Source organism: Grampus griseus, assembly GCF_964374135.1.
Source record: "Grampus griseus genome assembly, chromosome: 1".
NCBI classification, from domain to species: Eukaryota; Metazoa; Chordata; class Mammalia; order Artiodactyla; family Delphinidae; genus Grampus; species Grampus griseus.
In genome coordinates this window covers 114,694,287-114,709,978 of record NC_139017.1, presented here as the reverse complement: position 1 = coordinate 114,709,978, position 15,692 = coordinate 114,694,287, and the positions used below count along the sequence as shown (strand labels likewise).

The 15,692-nt window shown below is 34.6% G+C and overlaps 1 protein-coding gene across 1 annotated transcript in view; it reads right to left on the bottom strand.

The window, feature by feature from the left end:
• Positions 1–15,692, bottom strand: part of ADGRL4 (adhesion G protein-coupled receptor L4) — a 121,529-nt gene that overhangs the window by 17,234 nt on the left and 88,603 nt on the right. The window contains exons 11-13 of the mRNA XM_082666513.1: positions 15,221–15,424; positions 12,915–13,135; positions 12,719–12,785 (exon numbers count right to left, since the gene is read on the bottom strand). Of these exons, the coding sequence (XP_082522639.1) occupies positions 12,719–12,785; positions 12,915–13,135; positions 15,221–15,424 (492 nt within the window). The remainder of the gene's footprint in view (positions 1–12,718; positions 12,786–12,914; positions 13,136–15,220; positions 15,425–15,692) is intronic.

Below are 15,692 nucleotides of genomic sequence, written 5' to 3'. Positions count from 1 at the left end.
CAAAACAATATCTCACTAGAAATCTATAATCTGTAGATAGATATACCAATGGAAACTGAGAGAAATAGTTATCAAAGTATAATGACCCTCTAGGAATAATTTTGAGAAAAGGGAAAGAATTAAGTTACATCTCCTTCATTTTATGAATGGATACCTTGGGATATATGCAACATTTTGCATCTAACAGAAACCACAGACCTATGGACTTTATGAGGTATATTCATTAATCAGACTTGGGCACACAAAAGTCTTAATCAACAAGTGGGCAGAAAACTGCCTCATTAGGAAAATATCTTCCCACATCCCCCCTGAGGTAATAGTTAAATAATTGCTCTATTTTATTACGGCTAAAATTCCATAGCAATATATAATCATCTTATGAATTAAAAAAATATTCACACTTCATATGTTTAATATGTTTCCACTGGGAATATTTTAATAGTTGGATATTTTCAATGTTTGAAAGAATAATTTACTAGTCTCCAGACAGAATTAAAAGGTGGAGAGAACTAGAAATTTATAAACACGAAGGGTAAAGTGGCCTCCGTGGGTGTAAGTGAATTTCATGAGCTTATTTTTATGGCTGGTTTCAACTGCAGATGGTTATAAGCCATAGAAAGATACTAGAAAACAAAGGTGAAGGAGAAAAACTATATGTGAAGAGTATTTACAACAATTGTTTGGTTTAATGTGACAATGAAAACTGAATAATGAAATTTAAGATATAAGCAAGGAAAAATGTTCCTTGTATATGCTTACTGTATAAAATGAGGATAGAGGTTAGTAACAGTCAAAAAGTTTATACAAACATATAAATCATTAAGCTGTTATTTAGCATCTGATAGAACTTTAACAATTAAATTCAAAGATGTATCTAGTTATCACCAATATAAAAGATAAAAATAGAAGAGGGACATAAGACTGTCCCCCAAATTATTAAAAGTTTTCCTTTTTTAACTTTTAAAGGATGTTTTTATCTTTTTAATTTTTTTTTTTTTAACCGTAACTCTATATATAGAGTTGGCATTGCTATCCTCATGTACATATTAGAAATCCAGGGCATAGAAAGGACTCCATAATATGTGCTTTTTACTAATCATACTACTTTTTAAAAACTCTGACATTATTTGGCTAGGACCTCATTTTATTCAGTTAAACCTAAAATGCCAATGAAGATAGATCTAGGTAGATAGATAGATATAGCAATTATTCCTAAGGTGAAAAGAAATAAAGTAAAAAATGAATGAAATAATGCCATTTGCAGCAACATGGATGGACCTAGAGATTATCATACTAAGCGAAGTAAGCCAGACAGAGAAAGAAAAATATACAATACCGATTATATGTGGAATCTAAAAAAAATAAAAGATACAGATGAACTTATTTACAAAACAGCAAGAGACACACACACAGAAAACAAATTTATGGGGGAGGATAAATTAGGAGGTTGGGATTAACATATACACATTACTATATATAAAATAGATAACCAACAAGGACCTACTATATAGCACAGGGAACTATACTCAATGTTTTGTAACAACCTATAAAGGAAAAGAATCTGAGTATACACAAATATACATATATATAATATATGTATAACTGAATCACTGTTCTGTACATCTGAAACACGACACTGAAAATCAACTATATTTCAATTAAAAAAGTGATATGCTATAATGACTGCTTCACATGTTATCTCTTCTGAGAAGTCTTCCCCAAATAACCCCACTTCCACGATGATGATTTCTTTCTTTAAATTTCCTTTGGAGAAAAGAATTAACATTTTTGACTAACTACTGTACTTGGTGCATCATTTATTTATTCATCCAACAATATTACTTGAGTGATTACTACTTGGCAAACTTCAAGGATAATATAGTGAGAGAAAATCCATAAGGTTTTACTCTTATAGAGCTTACAGTCTCCTGGGGGAGACAGATACGAATCAGTTATTGATCAGTCATTCAAACTAACTCCCGTGTAATTATAAATAGAGGAAAGTCTTCAAAAAGAAAAAAAAAAAAGGCTTCTTTGTAGGCATATAACAAAAACATTCATTATAGACCAGTGAGTCAGGGATGACTTTCCTCAGAAAGTGTTGTTTGAATTGATATCTGAAAGGAGTTAACTGGATGAAGGACAGACAGAGGAAAGCCACGAGGAGTGTTTTAGTGTGGAGATGCTGACATGGGCAGTACATAGAACTTCTGAGAAACTATAAAGCAGCCAATGTTATTAAAACACAAAAGCCCATGGGAGGGTCATGAGAGATGAGGCGGATCAGCAGACAGGGGCCAGAACACGCAGTGCCTGCAAGGGACAGTGTCCACTTTATCCATGTTTGTTGAGGCCCAGTATTTGTTACTCCTGTTGCCCAGTGTTCTGCTCAGTTTAGAATTTACTTGAGTTTTTTGTTTTCATCTTATTAAGATAAGCTCAGATATGTTTGGCAAGCTCCACCTCCAGCTTCTGCCATGGCTCCTGGGGTACCGTGTGAGAATCATGTGTGTAGTGACCATTCTAACTTTCAAAAGTGTCTAAATATGGAAGATAACCAGCAATAAGTCACCTCTTTCCAGACCTTATCCAGATATGATGTAAGCATCACCTTTCACCCAAATATGCTCAGGCACAGGTGGCTAAGGACAGCCACCTCCTTCGTGTGTCGGGGTAGTGGAAGAAGGATTCAAAATGTCTATCATTGGGAATCTATTATTATCATTCAAAATGTCTATCAGGCACGTGGTGCTCTGTTCCAAATAAGTGTTACTCTGTAGAAAAAAAATTACTTTTGAAAATAGCTTTTTGAATAGAGCTGTCTGGAATACATCCAGACTATCTGTATTCCATATACTGATCTATAGTCTGGTATAGTCAGGATTTCAGGTAGGATTTTTTGATTAGTTGTTAGATATGCTTGGCAAGTATTTAGATAAAGCAATACAAAATGGGGAAAGAGACATCTATAGTAGATGAGATCTCCATCATTTTCAGTGAAAAATAATTTATTTTGACATCTTCACTAAGTAAAACAAAGAATTGAAAGTTTATGAATAATTTTTAGAAGGAATGTAGTTGCTGCGTCTCCGATGACCCACCTTGAAACCATTTGTGGAATCTGGGAGATGGGAACAAGTTTTTCATGGACCTAACAAAGATCTACTCCCTTCGGTCTCTTGGGCAAGGCAAGATGAAAGAATATATGACAGGGAAACAGCACAGAATGTAAACTTGGAAAGCATGAGCTTGCCTCTACCATTCAGTAGCTGGGTGACCCTGAGTAAACTTCTTAATCTCTATAAGCCTTAAAATAAATTCCCACTTATTTGAAATACAGTCAAAATGGTGGCTCTTACCCAAATGAGTGTGAATGAATCTCTAATGAATAAAGGTTGTGCACTAACACTGAACAACTTGGGCTCCCTTTTTGAACAGAAACCATCAGGAGACATGTTTTTTTCATCAGAAGGAATTGTTAAATGTTCCTTTCTTGGGAGGCCCTGAAACTAGACACAACATTTTTATATGAGAAACAGAAATCAAGACAGAGCCACGCAGATAGTCCATTCTCTCAGAATGTGTAGTTTATATTTTGCAGAGAGTACTGAAGGGGACAGAGGGACATGATACATACTTACAGGGAAGATTAAATATTTTCAGATGTGTAGAACAAGAGCTCAGCAAATGCTAACAAAGACTGATTCAAATAAGGGCTCACTCTTGTTGCAGACCAACTTGGGTAAGGACGCTGTGTTACACTAAGAAGATGAGCAGAAGTAGAAGAATGATCAGAATATGTAGTGTGCTCTTGGCTAAGGTTAAGGATTTTTATGTATTCTTGCTGAGTAGTAGCTTGAAGATTTCATCTGTTAGCTACATAAGAATGTACATAATTAGCTTTAGTTTAACCAGTTCTCAAGGAATTGGTACACTTCTTTAAAAAGCTATAAATAGTAGAACCCCCATAGGTATTTATAAATAGATAAATCAAGATTATAGTTACTAGATCTAGTGAAAATCTAGTAAAACATTATCTCTTACTACATGCTATTCCTACCTTAATTTTGATGTATTACTGAAGCTTTTGGGAAGATTAACTGAGATGCTAAAAGGGTTTTGTAAAGATTAAAAGACTACACAAACGTAAAGTGAACAATAATTCTAATTGACTGTCTTGCTCTACCAACATCCCTAGTGTTTCCCTCTCACCATTTCATTATGTAACATCCCTCAATGTAAAGCTGCATTTATACGAAAATACCAGGGATGAATTTCACCTTGGCTGGTGAAATTCTAATTGAGCTGGTTATTTCTTATTGGGCTTGAGAGAACCAAGGGGTTTCTTTTTCGATATTTTTTTGGATTGATAAGTTTTATGAAGTTATTCAAATTTTATGAAATTTTTTAGAACAAGTTCCAAGAAGATTATCTGTGAAGGTATTTCTGATAAGAATATAACTCCCATGAATGGGAATACACAGGAAACTACAAATGTATTATTTATGTTAAGTTCTTTTTTAGCACCACTTTTCCTTTTTTAAAATTCCAGCTACCTGTTTCAAGAAGGTCAGAATAATATGAAAAAGTAGCTAAATGTTATAGGCTCTGAAGTTCTTATTAATACATAATATGGAGAAAAGGGTAGAATACTGAAGTGCCTTGAACCACAGAGGTCACTAAAGATGCATCTAACAAATATGATGCCATTAAATTAACACATGTAATTAAAATGTTATCCATGTAATTAAAATTGTTATCCACAATTTAAAATTTACAATGAATAGTGTTTCTAATATAACTTCAATGGGGTCATCTAAAGGACATTGCCCAAACTATGATTTTAATTCTCTTCCTTATATTTGTGCCATTTAAAGAAAGCTGCAAATGCACTCCTATAAAAGATACTTAAAAACCAAGTCTACACTAGTAGCTCCCAGTCAAGAGATTTAGGAGTATTGCCCCCCATGGGACATTTGGTTGTGTCCGGAGACAGTTTTGGTTGTCATACCCAGGTGGTGATGGTGGAGCTGGTGGTGATGATAGAAGTCAGAGATGCGGCTAAACTTCCATACAGCACAGGTGCCACAACAAAGATTTGGTCCTATGTGTTAATGATGCCACTGTTGCAGAATCTTGGTCTATCATAATTCTTCCTTTCAGTCTATATATTCCTATTTAGCCATTACACACCACAGTAGATAAAATTATCTAGTGTTGGCAAAAATGTCAGAAAACAGACATTCTTATATATTGTCAATGGAAGTATCAATTGAAGTAAGTGTTTCGGAGGCAATTTGGAAATTTAAAAATCTGCCTCTACTTGCATTTGTACCTTTTTAAAAAATTGAAGTTTAGTTGACTTACAATATTACATTAGTTTCAGGTGTACAACAGAGTGATTTGATATTTTTATACATTATGTACTATACAAAGTTATTACAATATTATTGACTATATTCCCTGTGCTGTACATTATACTTCTAAAAAGCACTTCATAACAAATTTATATAATGGGTATATGTAACTGTATTGAAACGATTCTCTTGCAGTATTATTTGTAAGAAGAAAATCAATAAGAAAGTGATTAAATAAATTAGATCATACTCATAATATGCAATGATAAAAAATGGTAGAATTGTATGTTCTAACAAGGAAGGATGAATATGATACATTGTAGGTTATAAATAATTTGGGTTATTTGAATTTATAATCAAATTTCTTGCTTACATTTATACATATGTATATGCATATTTATGTGTGGTATATATGTATTTGTGTGTGTTTCTGTATGCATAGCAAAGGTCTGGAAAGATACAAAGTAAATATTAAGCAAAAGAGTAGTCAGTCATGAAGAATATGACTATGTTTTGAAATGTTCACTTTTTACTTTACATAGTCTTGTAATATTTGCATTTCTTTCAAGCTTGGGCAATTTGCAAAATTTAAAAAAAAGTAATAAGAATACATCACATAATAAAATATACATAAACATGGTCTGTCTTGTAAGGCTTATGTGAGGAGTTCAGTTTTGAGTAGGTTTTAATAGTTATTTCCTAGTGAAAGGGAATTAAGAGATTGTAGACATAATTTAGAACAATTAGAGGAGACCATCACAAAAAACTGAGTGGAATTCTGGGCAACCTAAAAAGACATGGGTAAAGGAGCAATATAGAAACACTGAATTATAAGAGTTGTGATTTAAATTGAAATGAAAGCTCTCATTTTTTAAAGAAAATGCCTTATTTGGACACAGCTTAATTAGTATTTGCCTCAATCCAGCAAATTAAATTCTTCAATACTGAACATATCTATGAGAAACTTCAATTTCTACTTAAAAGTTAAATTATTTTCACAAACTCTTCTTTATATTTGTGTACTTGAATCTAATCATTTGCACAGTTTTAGTTGAAAGAATTCAGCATGAAAGATTAAAAATACTGAAGAAAAGAAATAAATTATGTAAATTATCTTCAGTTTGCAGCTTGCTTTACAAAGATTTAGAAATCTCTTTCTTGTACAGCTCAATCTTTCAAAAGCATGGCTAGGTCTTTTCATGTATAGTTATAATCTTAACATTCTAAATGTAGTGATTCGTAGATAGAATCAGTGGGGTCAGTGGTTCACACTTCAGAATTCTAAGAGATCCTTAATATTAATGAGTAAACACCTGAGGAGTACTTTTATTTGATCAATGCCAAAAATGTTGCTGCTCAAATACCTAAGTAGTTAACACTTAACAGAGTAGATTGAAAGCTTGAATCTTCCTTTGAAACAACATACCTAGGGGTAGAAAAAGCCACCAGTGCGAACTAATTCAGTGTTTATTCATTTACATATTATCTTAAAGGCATCATCATTATAACTCCAAACCAGACATGCCCCAGGGCTCCATTCATAAAAACAAGCAAATAGCATTTACTGGGAATTGGTTCTTACTCTACAGAAGAAATGCAAGGATTCCATGTAAGAATTAAACCCATTGCCAGTTGTTCGATAAAAATGTCTTTTCCAAGTACAAGTCTTCCCAGATTTATTCAGAGAAAGCTGAGAAAGCAATTTTATCTCTCATTTAAAGCCAGGCATAACAAAGTCACCACTAATTATCTATTTAAATTTGAAGGCTCACTTACTTTTTTATCTTTATTCTGGAAAGTAAATACTATTTATTCTATTAAATTTCTATTGCTTCTCTTTAAGACATTTCACACTTTGTTTCATTTCAGTTAACGTTTTCCAGCAGAGTGTACTAGAGACTTTTAACAAATTCCATGTACAAGCACGGTTATCATAATAATATCTTGCTATAATTAAACAAGTGCTGTCATATCTTCACCAATATTTAAAAAATTAGGACCTATGCTTATATATATGTATACAGACACACACACACACACACACACACACACATTATACTGGCTGAACATATAGTACCTTGCATACAAAATTTTGCTGTGCAAATTATGGTTTTAAAATTAGTGTTTTAACTTAATTTTTAATACAAAAGGTAAAGCTAAGAAAGCCGAAGACTGTCCTCCAAATTATTGTGTATTTTCCTTTTTTAATTTTTAAAGAATAGATGCTTTTTCTAAAAAAATTGTTTTGTATTTACTGTATCTTTGTTGTGTTGGGCTGGCATCATTATCTTCATCTTACATGTTAGGAATCCAGAACACAGAACAGTCATATAGCTTAAGAAAGATCACAGGGTGTTTCTTCTTGCCTTATTTATTACCATGGTCTTTATTAATGGATCAATTAAAATACACAGATAATTATTAAGGATTTGCTACCATCTGTGTTCTGGGGTGATCAGTAAGAGGGCTGGTAGTTTTACAGTGTAGAGTCCACTCATACATAGAGAATGCATTGTGAATGTGGCTGTGTAGAAAATTCATTTGCAACTCATTGGGCTGTGGCCCCTAAGGTCATGCAATAAGTGGCATTGATTATTGAACAAGTTATGGTCTGTGAATCAAGAGGCTCACAGCTCTATGTTGGGTATTTGGATGTGGGAGATGAGTAGTGTAATGCAGACAGAAAATTATCATGTGAAACAAAACAAAGCATTAAAAGTACTATTTTGGGTTTGACTCAAAATTCTATGGGAGCAGGTTGAAGAAAGAGATTAGCTACAAATCTGGAAAGGTTTTCATGAAGTTGTGCAGTAATTAATGATAAGATTTCAGGTAGCAGAGTTTTACACAAGATTGTAGGATTATTGAGTGCAAAGAACCAAGAAAATATCCAAGGAACGGCAAATATTCTAAAGCTCTTAGGTGAGTTGTTTTGTGGAGATATGCAGTGTAAGAAAAGGCTGAAAATAGGCAGGGTTCAGCTAAAGTACTGAGAACCTTATACACCAACCTATGGTATTTGGACTATAGGCAATGGGGAACTATCGGCAACGGGATGAAGAAGGTAGGTCATAGACTCAACTTCATGAACGTGAGTTCCAGCTCAGGTACTTACTAATTGTTCGGCAAACTGTGTAACCACTCTATGCCCCAATTTCTCCAACTTCAAAATAAAATAAACCACACACACACACACACACACATTTTTGAGTTGTTGAAGGATTAAACTAAATGTGCTAATATATGGAGAATGTTTAGCTTAGTACCAGGAATATACAAGAGCTTAATATTAATGTTCTTATTTTTCTTATTAATTGCTCTCATTATGTGAGCTGAGTTTGGAACAGTTTATTCTGGATAGATTAAAATGAAATGGTACAGAATGGCAGCAGAAACACAGATTAGAAGGCAACTGAAAAAGTGGCAAGTTAAAATGAAAAGGTGAGCTTTAGATTAAGACAGAACTAGTTTAAAGTTCTAGCCTCATTATTTATTTGTAGATTTCAGTGCCTTGGGCCAATCACCTAACATTTTGAATCAAATTCTATTTTTCATAAAATGGGATGATGACAATGTAGGTGATTTAAGGAGACTGAGTATTGAAGTATTAGCTGTCTGTTTTTAAAATTAGTAGCTGCTCAACAAACTGTGAATTTAAAAAAATCCCTATTATTGTTATTAATACTATAATCTTAGTAAGGAATAACAATGACTCAAAGGGATAAAAAAGGCCTGACTGTGAAAGTAGAGAAGAAATGGATAAGTTTATGGAGGTAAAAATTTGGTAAATAGTTAATGACATGTAGACTAGGGAGTGATGAGTCTATGAAAAGATGATTCTTGAATATTCTTAATAAAAGACAGATTATGATAATTTTGTGATTTCTGGTACTGCCTTATTTACCTTTTTTCTGTGCCCTTTGTTTTCCTTCAAAAGGAATCTGGCACGCTTACAGGGCTGCTTGGGAGATACTTAAGTTCACACTAAGAATCTACTTTATGGAAAGTATACTCTGCTTCTCTCCCCATCCACAAACGAGTTCCTCATCTCCATGACGACTTCCTCTTCCACATCTCACTGGTATCACTTATATTTTATTATATGATATTCTTTGTCATTTGTTTCATCTTGCTTTCTCCTCATTGATACTATAGTGGGCAGGGGGTAATTCTTATATTTCCTTTGTGCTCCCATCATGCCCAGACCACCCAATTAACATGGTGACCTTAATGATATGGACTGGCATCCTGTCCTACCAGAATATCCCCAAACATAGGATGACAATTTTCAATTCAGTAAATCTGTATAGATGACTGTTGGGGTGGCATGGTTGATTCTAGGATATGTTCCTTCATTGGTAAAGCTCAGCTCCTCTGCTGCTGGGGGCTGGAAGGGTCTGATCAGCTCTTTTGGATGGAGAGAGCTTCACGACATCACTGTGGTTTAGGTTGATTCTATTACTGCCGGTAATCTTGGCTTATGTGATGGCTTACACTTAGATGGTATATGCAATTTTTTTTAGTGTTTATAGTATTTCATTTCCATCTTGGCCCCTTCCATTTTTCAGAGAGGGCCAGCCATGCCACCATTCAACATCACCTGTGCTCAGACTATTTTCTTGCTGTGTATAACTTCATTTGAGCTGACAACCTTCTGGGCAGCACTACAACTTTTCTTCCCCTCTCTAACTTTTTTGTGCTTATAGGATAGCTGAAGCCTTTGTGCGTTCGCCCCGTCATTTTATTCCCAGGCACACACTATAATAATCCTTTTCCTCCCTGCTGTCAAGGGGATAGTCCAATAAGCATGCAGCCTGCAGAAAACTAAAAGCAAGTCTGGGCTCTATGTTCACACTTGACCCAAAGTCAGGGGACATATGTCAAGCTGTCATAAAAATTGTTCATATATTGCTCTTGTATATCAAGGAGACATGAAAATTCCACAGTCACATCAATCCGGGATCAAGATGAGAGTTTTACTCTTACTATTTCTGATTGCATTCTTTACAGACCTTTTGGAGTACTCCTTCACAATTTGAACTTGTCTTCATGGAGATGGGGGAGTACTTTTTTTTTTTTTTTTGACTGACAGGGTAAGGAAAAGCTTTTCTAGAGAACAATGCACTCCCTCAAAGGCCAAGGACTCCTAACTCTGAGACACAACCCTCTCAGCCCCACTCTTTAGTCCCCTTACTGGGCTACAGCTGGTCCTACTGTTTCTTTGAAAGACCCATGGGAAGTGTCAGGTCCAAACTATTGGTGGCTCTTTTTCAAATGTCTGGGTGCTCAATATTTCTTTTACTTTATCTTTGAATGCAATACTATTCTGGGACAACAGGAAAACTTTTACTTAATGTTGTATCATGCAGCTGAATAACAATAATAATAATAATAGTAATAATAGGCCAGCATTAGCACAGAAATCCAGAGATCACTAGAGTAAAGGAATTCACTTTCATTCAATAATTAAAGAATTTCTGCTGTTTTCAAAGATATAAGAAAGATAAACAGTATTCAGTTTTAGACTCAACCGAAAGCCCTTATCCATTTCTTAAGTAGCCTGACCCTCTAGTTAAATGAATGATTATCATACAGAAACCATATGGAAGATATATTGGTTCATTAATTTCAGACTAGGACAGTGTGACATTGTTCATTTAGGCTTCTAGGAAAGTTTACAGGACTCATTTTTAGATAAGCCCATCTAAAGTCTGTCCATCTTACTATAAGATAATCCAAAGTTATCTTTTCCCTTATAGAAGCAAAAGTAAAAAAAAATAATTTCAGGGAACACTTTCTATTTCTTACTTTAGAGAAATACGCTCCTATTTTTCCTGTTTTCAGGAACTTTGTAGCCCACTACTTTCCTCTAAACTCTAAGAATCACTGATCCAAAGAACTTTCACTTATACAAAACAATATGAGAGATGGTCCACTCTGTAGAGAAGGAATCAGTAAAATTAGAAAATTTAGACAGTGCTTTCACACAAAATACTCATATCAGGGCAACGCATGAAAATATATGGATGGGACACATTCAGCCTCCATTCTCATGTGGGTTGAAAATTTTGGAATTCTAAATAAACTAACTCTGAAACTGTTTTAGCTGAAATCTTGCCAATGTTTTCTTTTTATATTACTAGATTCACTGTGAGAATTATAAACAATTTTCTGTGATGATTAGGAAATACAGTTACTGAATGCACTTTATTTCACCCACACCATTAAAAAGTAAACCTTGAAGAAAATTCTCTGCTTGGCATTTCAAGTCTTTCTCCATTTAGCAGCTTCCTCACACCCATAAAAACACATGGGGAGGGGCTTCCCTGGTGGCGCAGTGGTTGAGAGTCCGCCTGCTGATGCAGGGGACACGGGTTCGTGCCCCAGTCCGGAAGGATCCCACATGCCGCGGAGCGGCTGGGCCTGTGAGCCATGGCCACTGAGCCTGCGCGTCCGGAGCCTGTGCTCCGCAACGGGAGAGGCCACAACAGTGAGAGGCCCGCGAACCACAAAAAAAACCAAAAGAAAACCAAAAAAAAAACACATGAGGAGAAGAAAAAAATTCAAAAAAGATAGCTAGCTGATGGTCAAAACATATGGGACAAAGTTGTCCAAAATACTGTCACAACTCCTCCATTGACAATTCATTCTTGACAAGAGCCTTGTCAGACCTCCCAGATTCATTGACAGACTATTATATTCAGAGAGGCTTTGAAAACTTACAGCACTTAGAAATGCTCTGGAGACACATAAAAATGTCTTTATTTAGAATGGAACATATAACACCTGCCAAATTTGTAGGTTTGAAACCACTTCCAATAAGAATTAAAAGGCCCTCTTCCCAGCTGAAATAGGGCTATCAATACATGACTTGCCTGCTCATGGGAAATAGTGGGTTCTTGTCTCTGATGTCGCAATTTAGTTTAAAATCACTTTCGTGATGACAGGGTACATAAGGATGATAAAACTATAAAGATGACAGTCTAATCTTCAAAGATCACTGATCATTGATAAAAGATTAAATAACATAAACATCTGAAATGCCAGATTATCAGCTGGTTGGCACACTCTCAGTATTGAAGTATGCTGAGATACTACTGATAAGTGAAAAATTCTTTTTCTACATGTAATGCAAAAATACAGCCTCCCAAGAGGGGCAAATTAATTATAATAGCTTTGAGTTTAAAATGTATATTTTTTCTCAATAGTGATGCAATATATGTCCAGTATTAATAAATGATTTATTGTAAAGTGCTCAAAATTATTTTTCCCCTCAAAGTAATGCCTGATTGTTGAGAATGTTAAGCACCCTTAAACTGTAACTTTTTTTGAATTCTAGCCGCAATTTTATGTATACTTACAAGGATGATTAGACATGCTGGTCCTATAAAACTCCAAATAAAGTTGTTTTCTGTGCTAAGCCAACATCTGAAAAGTAAATAAGAGATAAAATCTACATATATGCTTGTACGTACTTCAACAAAGCAAAATTTTCAATGATATACAAAGCTTATTCAGAATTGCATTCCAAATATTTACGAGATCATCTTAACTTACACTTTGGTGGTGCCATAATACCTATATCCTAATGATGCTGAAAATCCAACTACCACAGCTGGGCTGAGATAGCCAAAGATATAAAAATTCTTGTGCAAAAATCCCTTGTTGTAGATGACTCCTACAACAATGAGATAGAGGTGGATGCCTTCAATGCACATCCATGCAAAGGCAGCTAAAAAGAAGTAATGCAGCAGCCCGGCAATGATGGAACAGAAGAGCTAGAAAGCAAAGAAAGAAACCATAAGCAATGTGTACTTTAACATTATTGCAACATAAAATCTTGACTTTCTCCATAAATTATGCCATTTTCTATAATGCTTGGTCACATTAAAATATCCTTGTCAAGTGTCAGTTTTTTAAATTGTACCATTTCCGACTGATTTAAAAGAACTGTGCTTCATCAATGTGAAACATTCACCAGTCCTGTAATAGAACTAAGTTGCTGTTCTCGTCCAGAGATTTATACTTTTTATACACTTATATTATGTGATAAATTGTGGATTAGTCACATGATTATCTCACAGTAACTGTTATGATTTGAGTTGATTTCTGTTTTGGAGCTGCCTTTACTTTCCTTTATCTTAATCATGCTCAAAGAATGAAAATTACTGCTAATACTATGTTAAACAAAACATTATAAATAATTAAGAGAAGGCACTGAAGTTACAAAACAGACAAATGATGATATATTTTACAAAAATATCCATTATATGATCACTTGATTATCAGGTAAATTTGAGATGGATTTCAGTTAAATATTATTTATTAGTATTGACTTCACACTTAGAACTAGAGTTAGGCTTATAAGAAATAACAAAATGTAATAGTTATACACTTCTGTAGTAACAGAACTAACACAATCTATTACTGGTGGGATAACACAACATTTACATACTTACTGCACTTAATAAAATAGAGTATAATTGAAACATAATGAGATTACCTACTAAAATATATTCGAGAGTACTATATAAGGTTGGGGATGGTGATTAAAATTTGGGAACCACTGCAGTGAGGAAGTGAGATTTGAAATACGGCTTTAAAATGGGAAGAATTTGATAGGTGAAATAGAATTGAAAATAAACACTGGTGAAATAGAATTGAAAATAAACACTGTAACGAATAGTTTTGTGGTGAGGATGATGGTGGGGTGAAGCTGAAGGAGGAATTGGGCTTTGGAGGATAGTGGGAGGTACACAGAATTGACACGTGTTATAAATACCACTGCAAAACAAACAAACAAACAAAAACATACGGAGTTTACAGTCTTCTGTAGGCTATTTAAAATAGGTGCTTTGTGGCATCTACTTCAGAAGAAAACCTTGATAACTGATGGTTAGTCTCAGTACTTGAAAGATGACTAGTAAGAATGGAAATATGGAGGCAATTTAATGTGTTGTGGCCATGTTGATGCACTTCTCTGGTCTCCAGCGGCAGGGCAGGCTGCAGCTGCTATACAGGAAAGCCACTGATGTGCTCACGTTCCCTGATGGCTGCTGACAGCCATTGACTGAGCACAGCAAGACATTCCTGTTCTTGAGAGACCTGCCAGGTGACTTTGGCTGAGGGTCTTCTCAAAGGACTCCTTGACAGGCAAACTGGGCTTTCCTTAGAACTGCACTGCTGTGTAAAGCGCTTCTACTCACTCATCCTTTCACCTTTCCTTCCTTCACTCAGGCTCAGGCCTGCATCTTGGTCTGATGGCTCTCCAAGTCTCTCTCTTCCCGTTTTCTCTCACAGCCATTTCGCTTAATAAATTTATATTGTTTTATCTCACTTTAGTGTCTGCTTCGAGGATGACCCAGACTAGCTCAAGATGGGAATTATTTGATAAGGCTCTAAATCAATAATAGTGGAAAATGGTTAGGAAAGTGCATTTACTAGGTTGAGCTAATTCATCATATTTCAACCTATGAACCTTAGCCACTTTTGTGTTCCGTCCCTGTCTTGAGATAAACATTTTTTCCAACTCTCTCTCTTTCCCCTCTCTCTCCCCTCTTTTTGTTTAACGCCCATGGAAAAACAAACCAAAACAAAACAAAAAGACAAAATAAGGTTATTTCTTCAGTTTGTTGACAAGTTTTTGCAGTTCATCATAATGAGGGCCACTGTGGTTAATGGAATTACTAAGCAAGTTGTTCAGATATATTAGCATTCTCAAACTTAGAAACACCTTAAGAACAAAGTATATCGTGTATTTGCCCCATTAAGCCCTTAATTCCAATTCATGTTTCTATGACATATACATTTAGGAAAGTAAAAATTTAGAAAATAAAAATAGAGAGTAAGGGAGATCTACATACCTTATTAGTATTTGTATTGATCCCAACAAGAAAAACAAGTTCAGCAAGGAATAGGCTACAGCAGAGATTTTTGTGAATTGTTGTCCTGGTGCTTTGAATTTCACTGAAGAACCAGAACGTAAAAATGCATATGGCAAGGCAAATCAGTGAAATAATTATTCCTAGTTGAGTGATCCTTGTAAGAATATTATAATCTTTAATACCCTAAGGGAAAATAATAATACAACTGTTAAAAGAATAACTCAGTAGCTCGTCAAAGGAACTACAACATATAATGAACTTCCCTTTTTGGTGAAACATTAAACTGTTTCTAAAATGTAAAAATACAAATGTGCATTTAGATGAGAACATTTTGTACTTTTGAAAATGTTCAACATTCAGAAAATCTGATATAAATCATGTAGCACTTTAAAAGTTCTGTAATTAGTGATTTTTTTCCCTAAGCATAGTATATATTAGTACATGGTTTAAC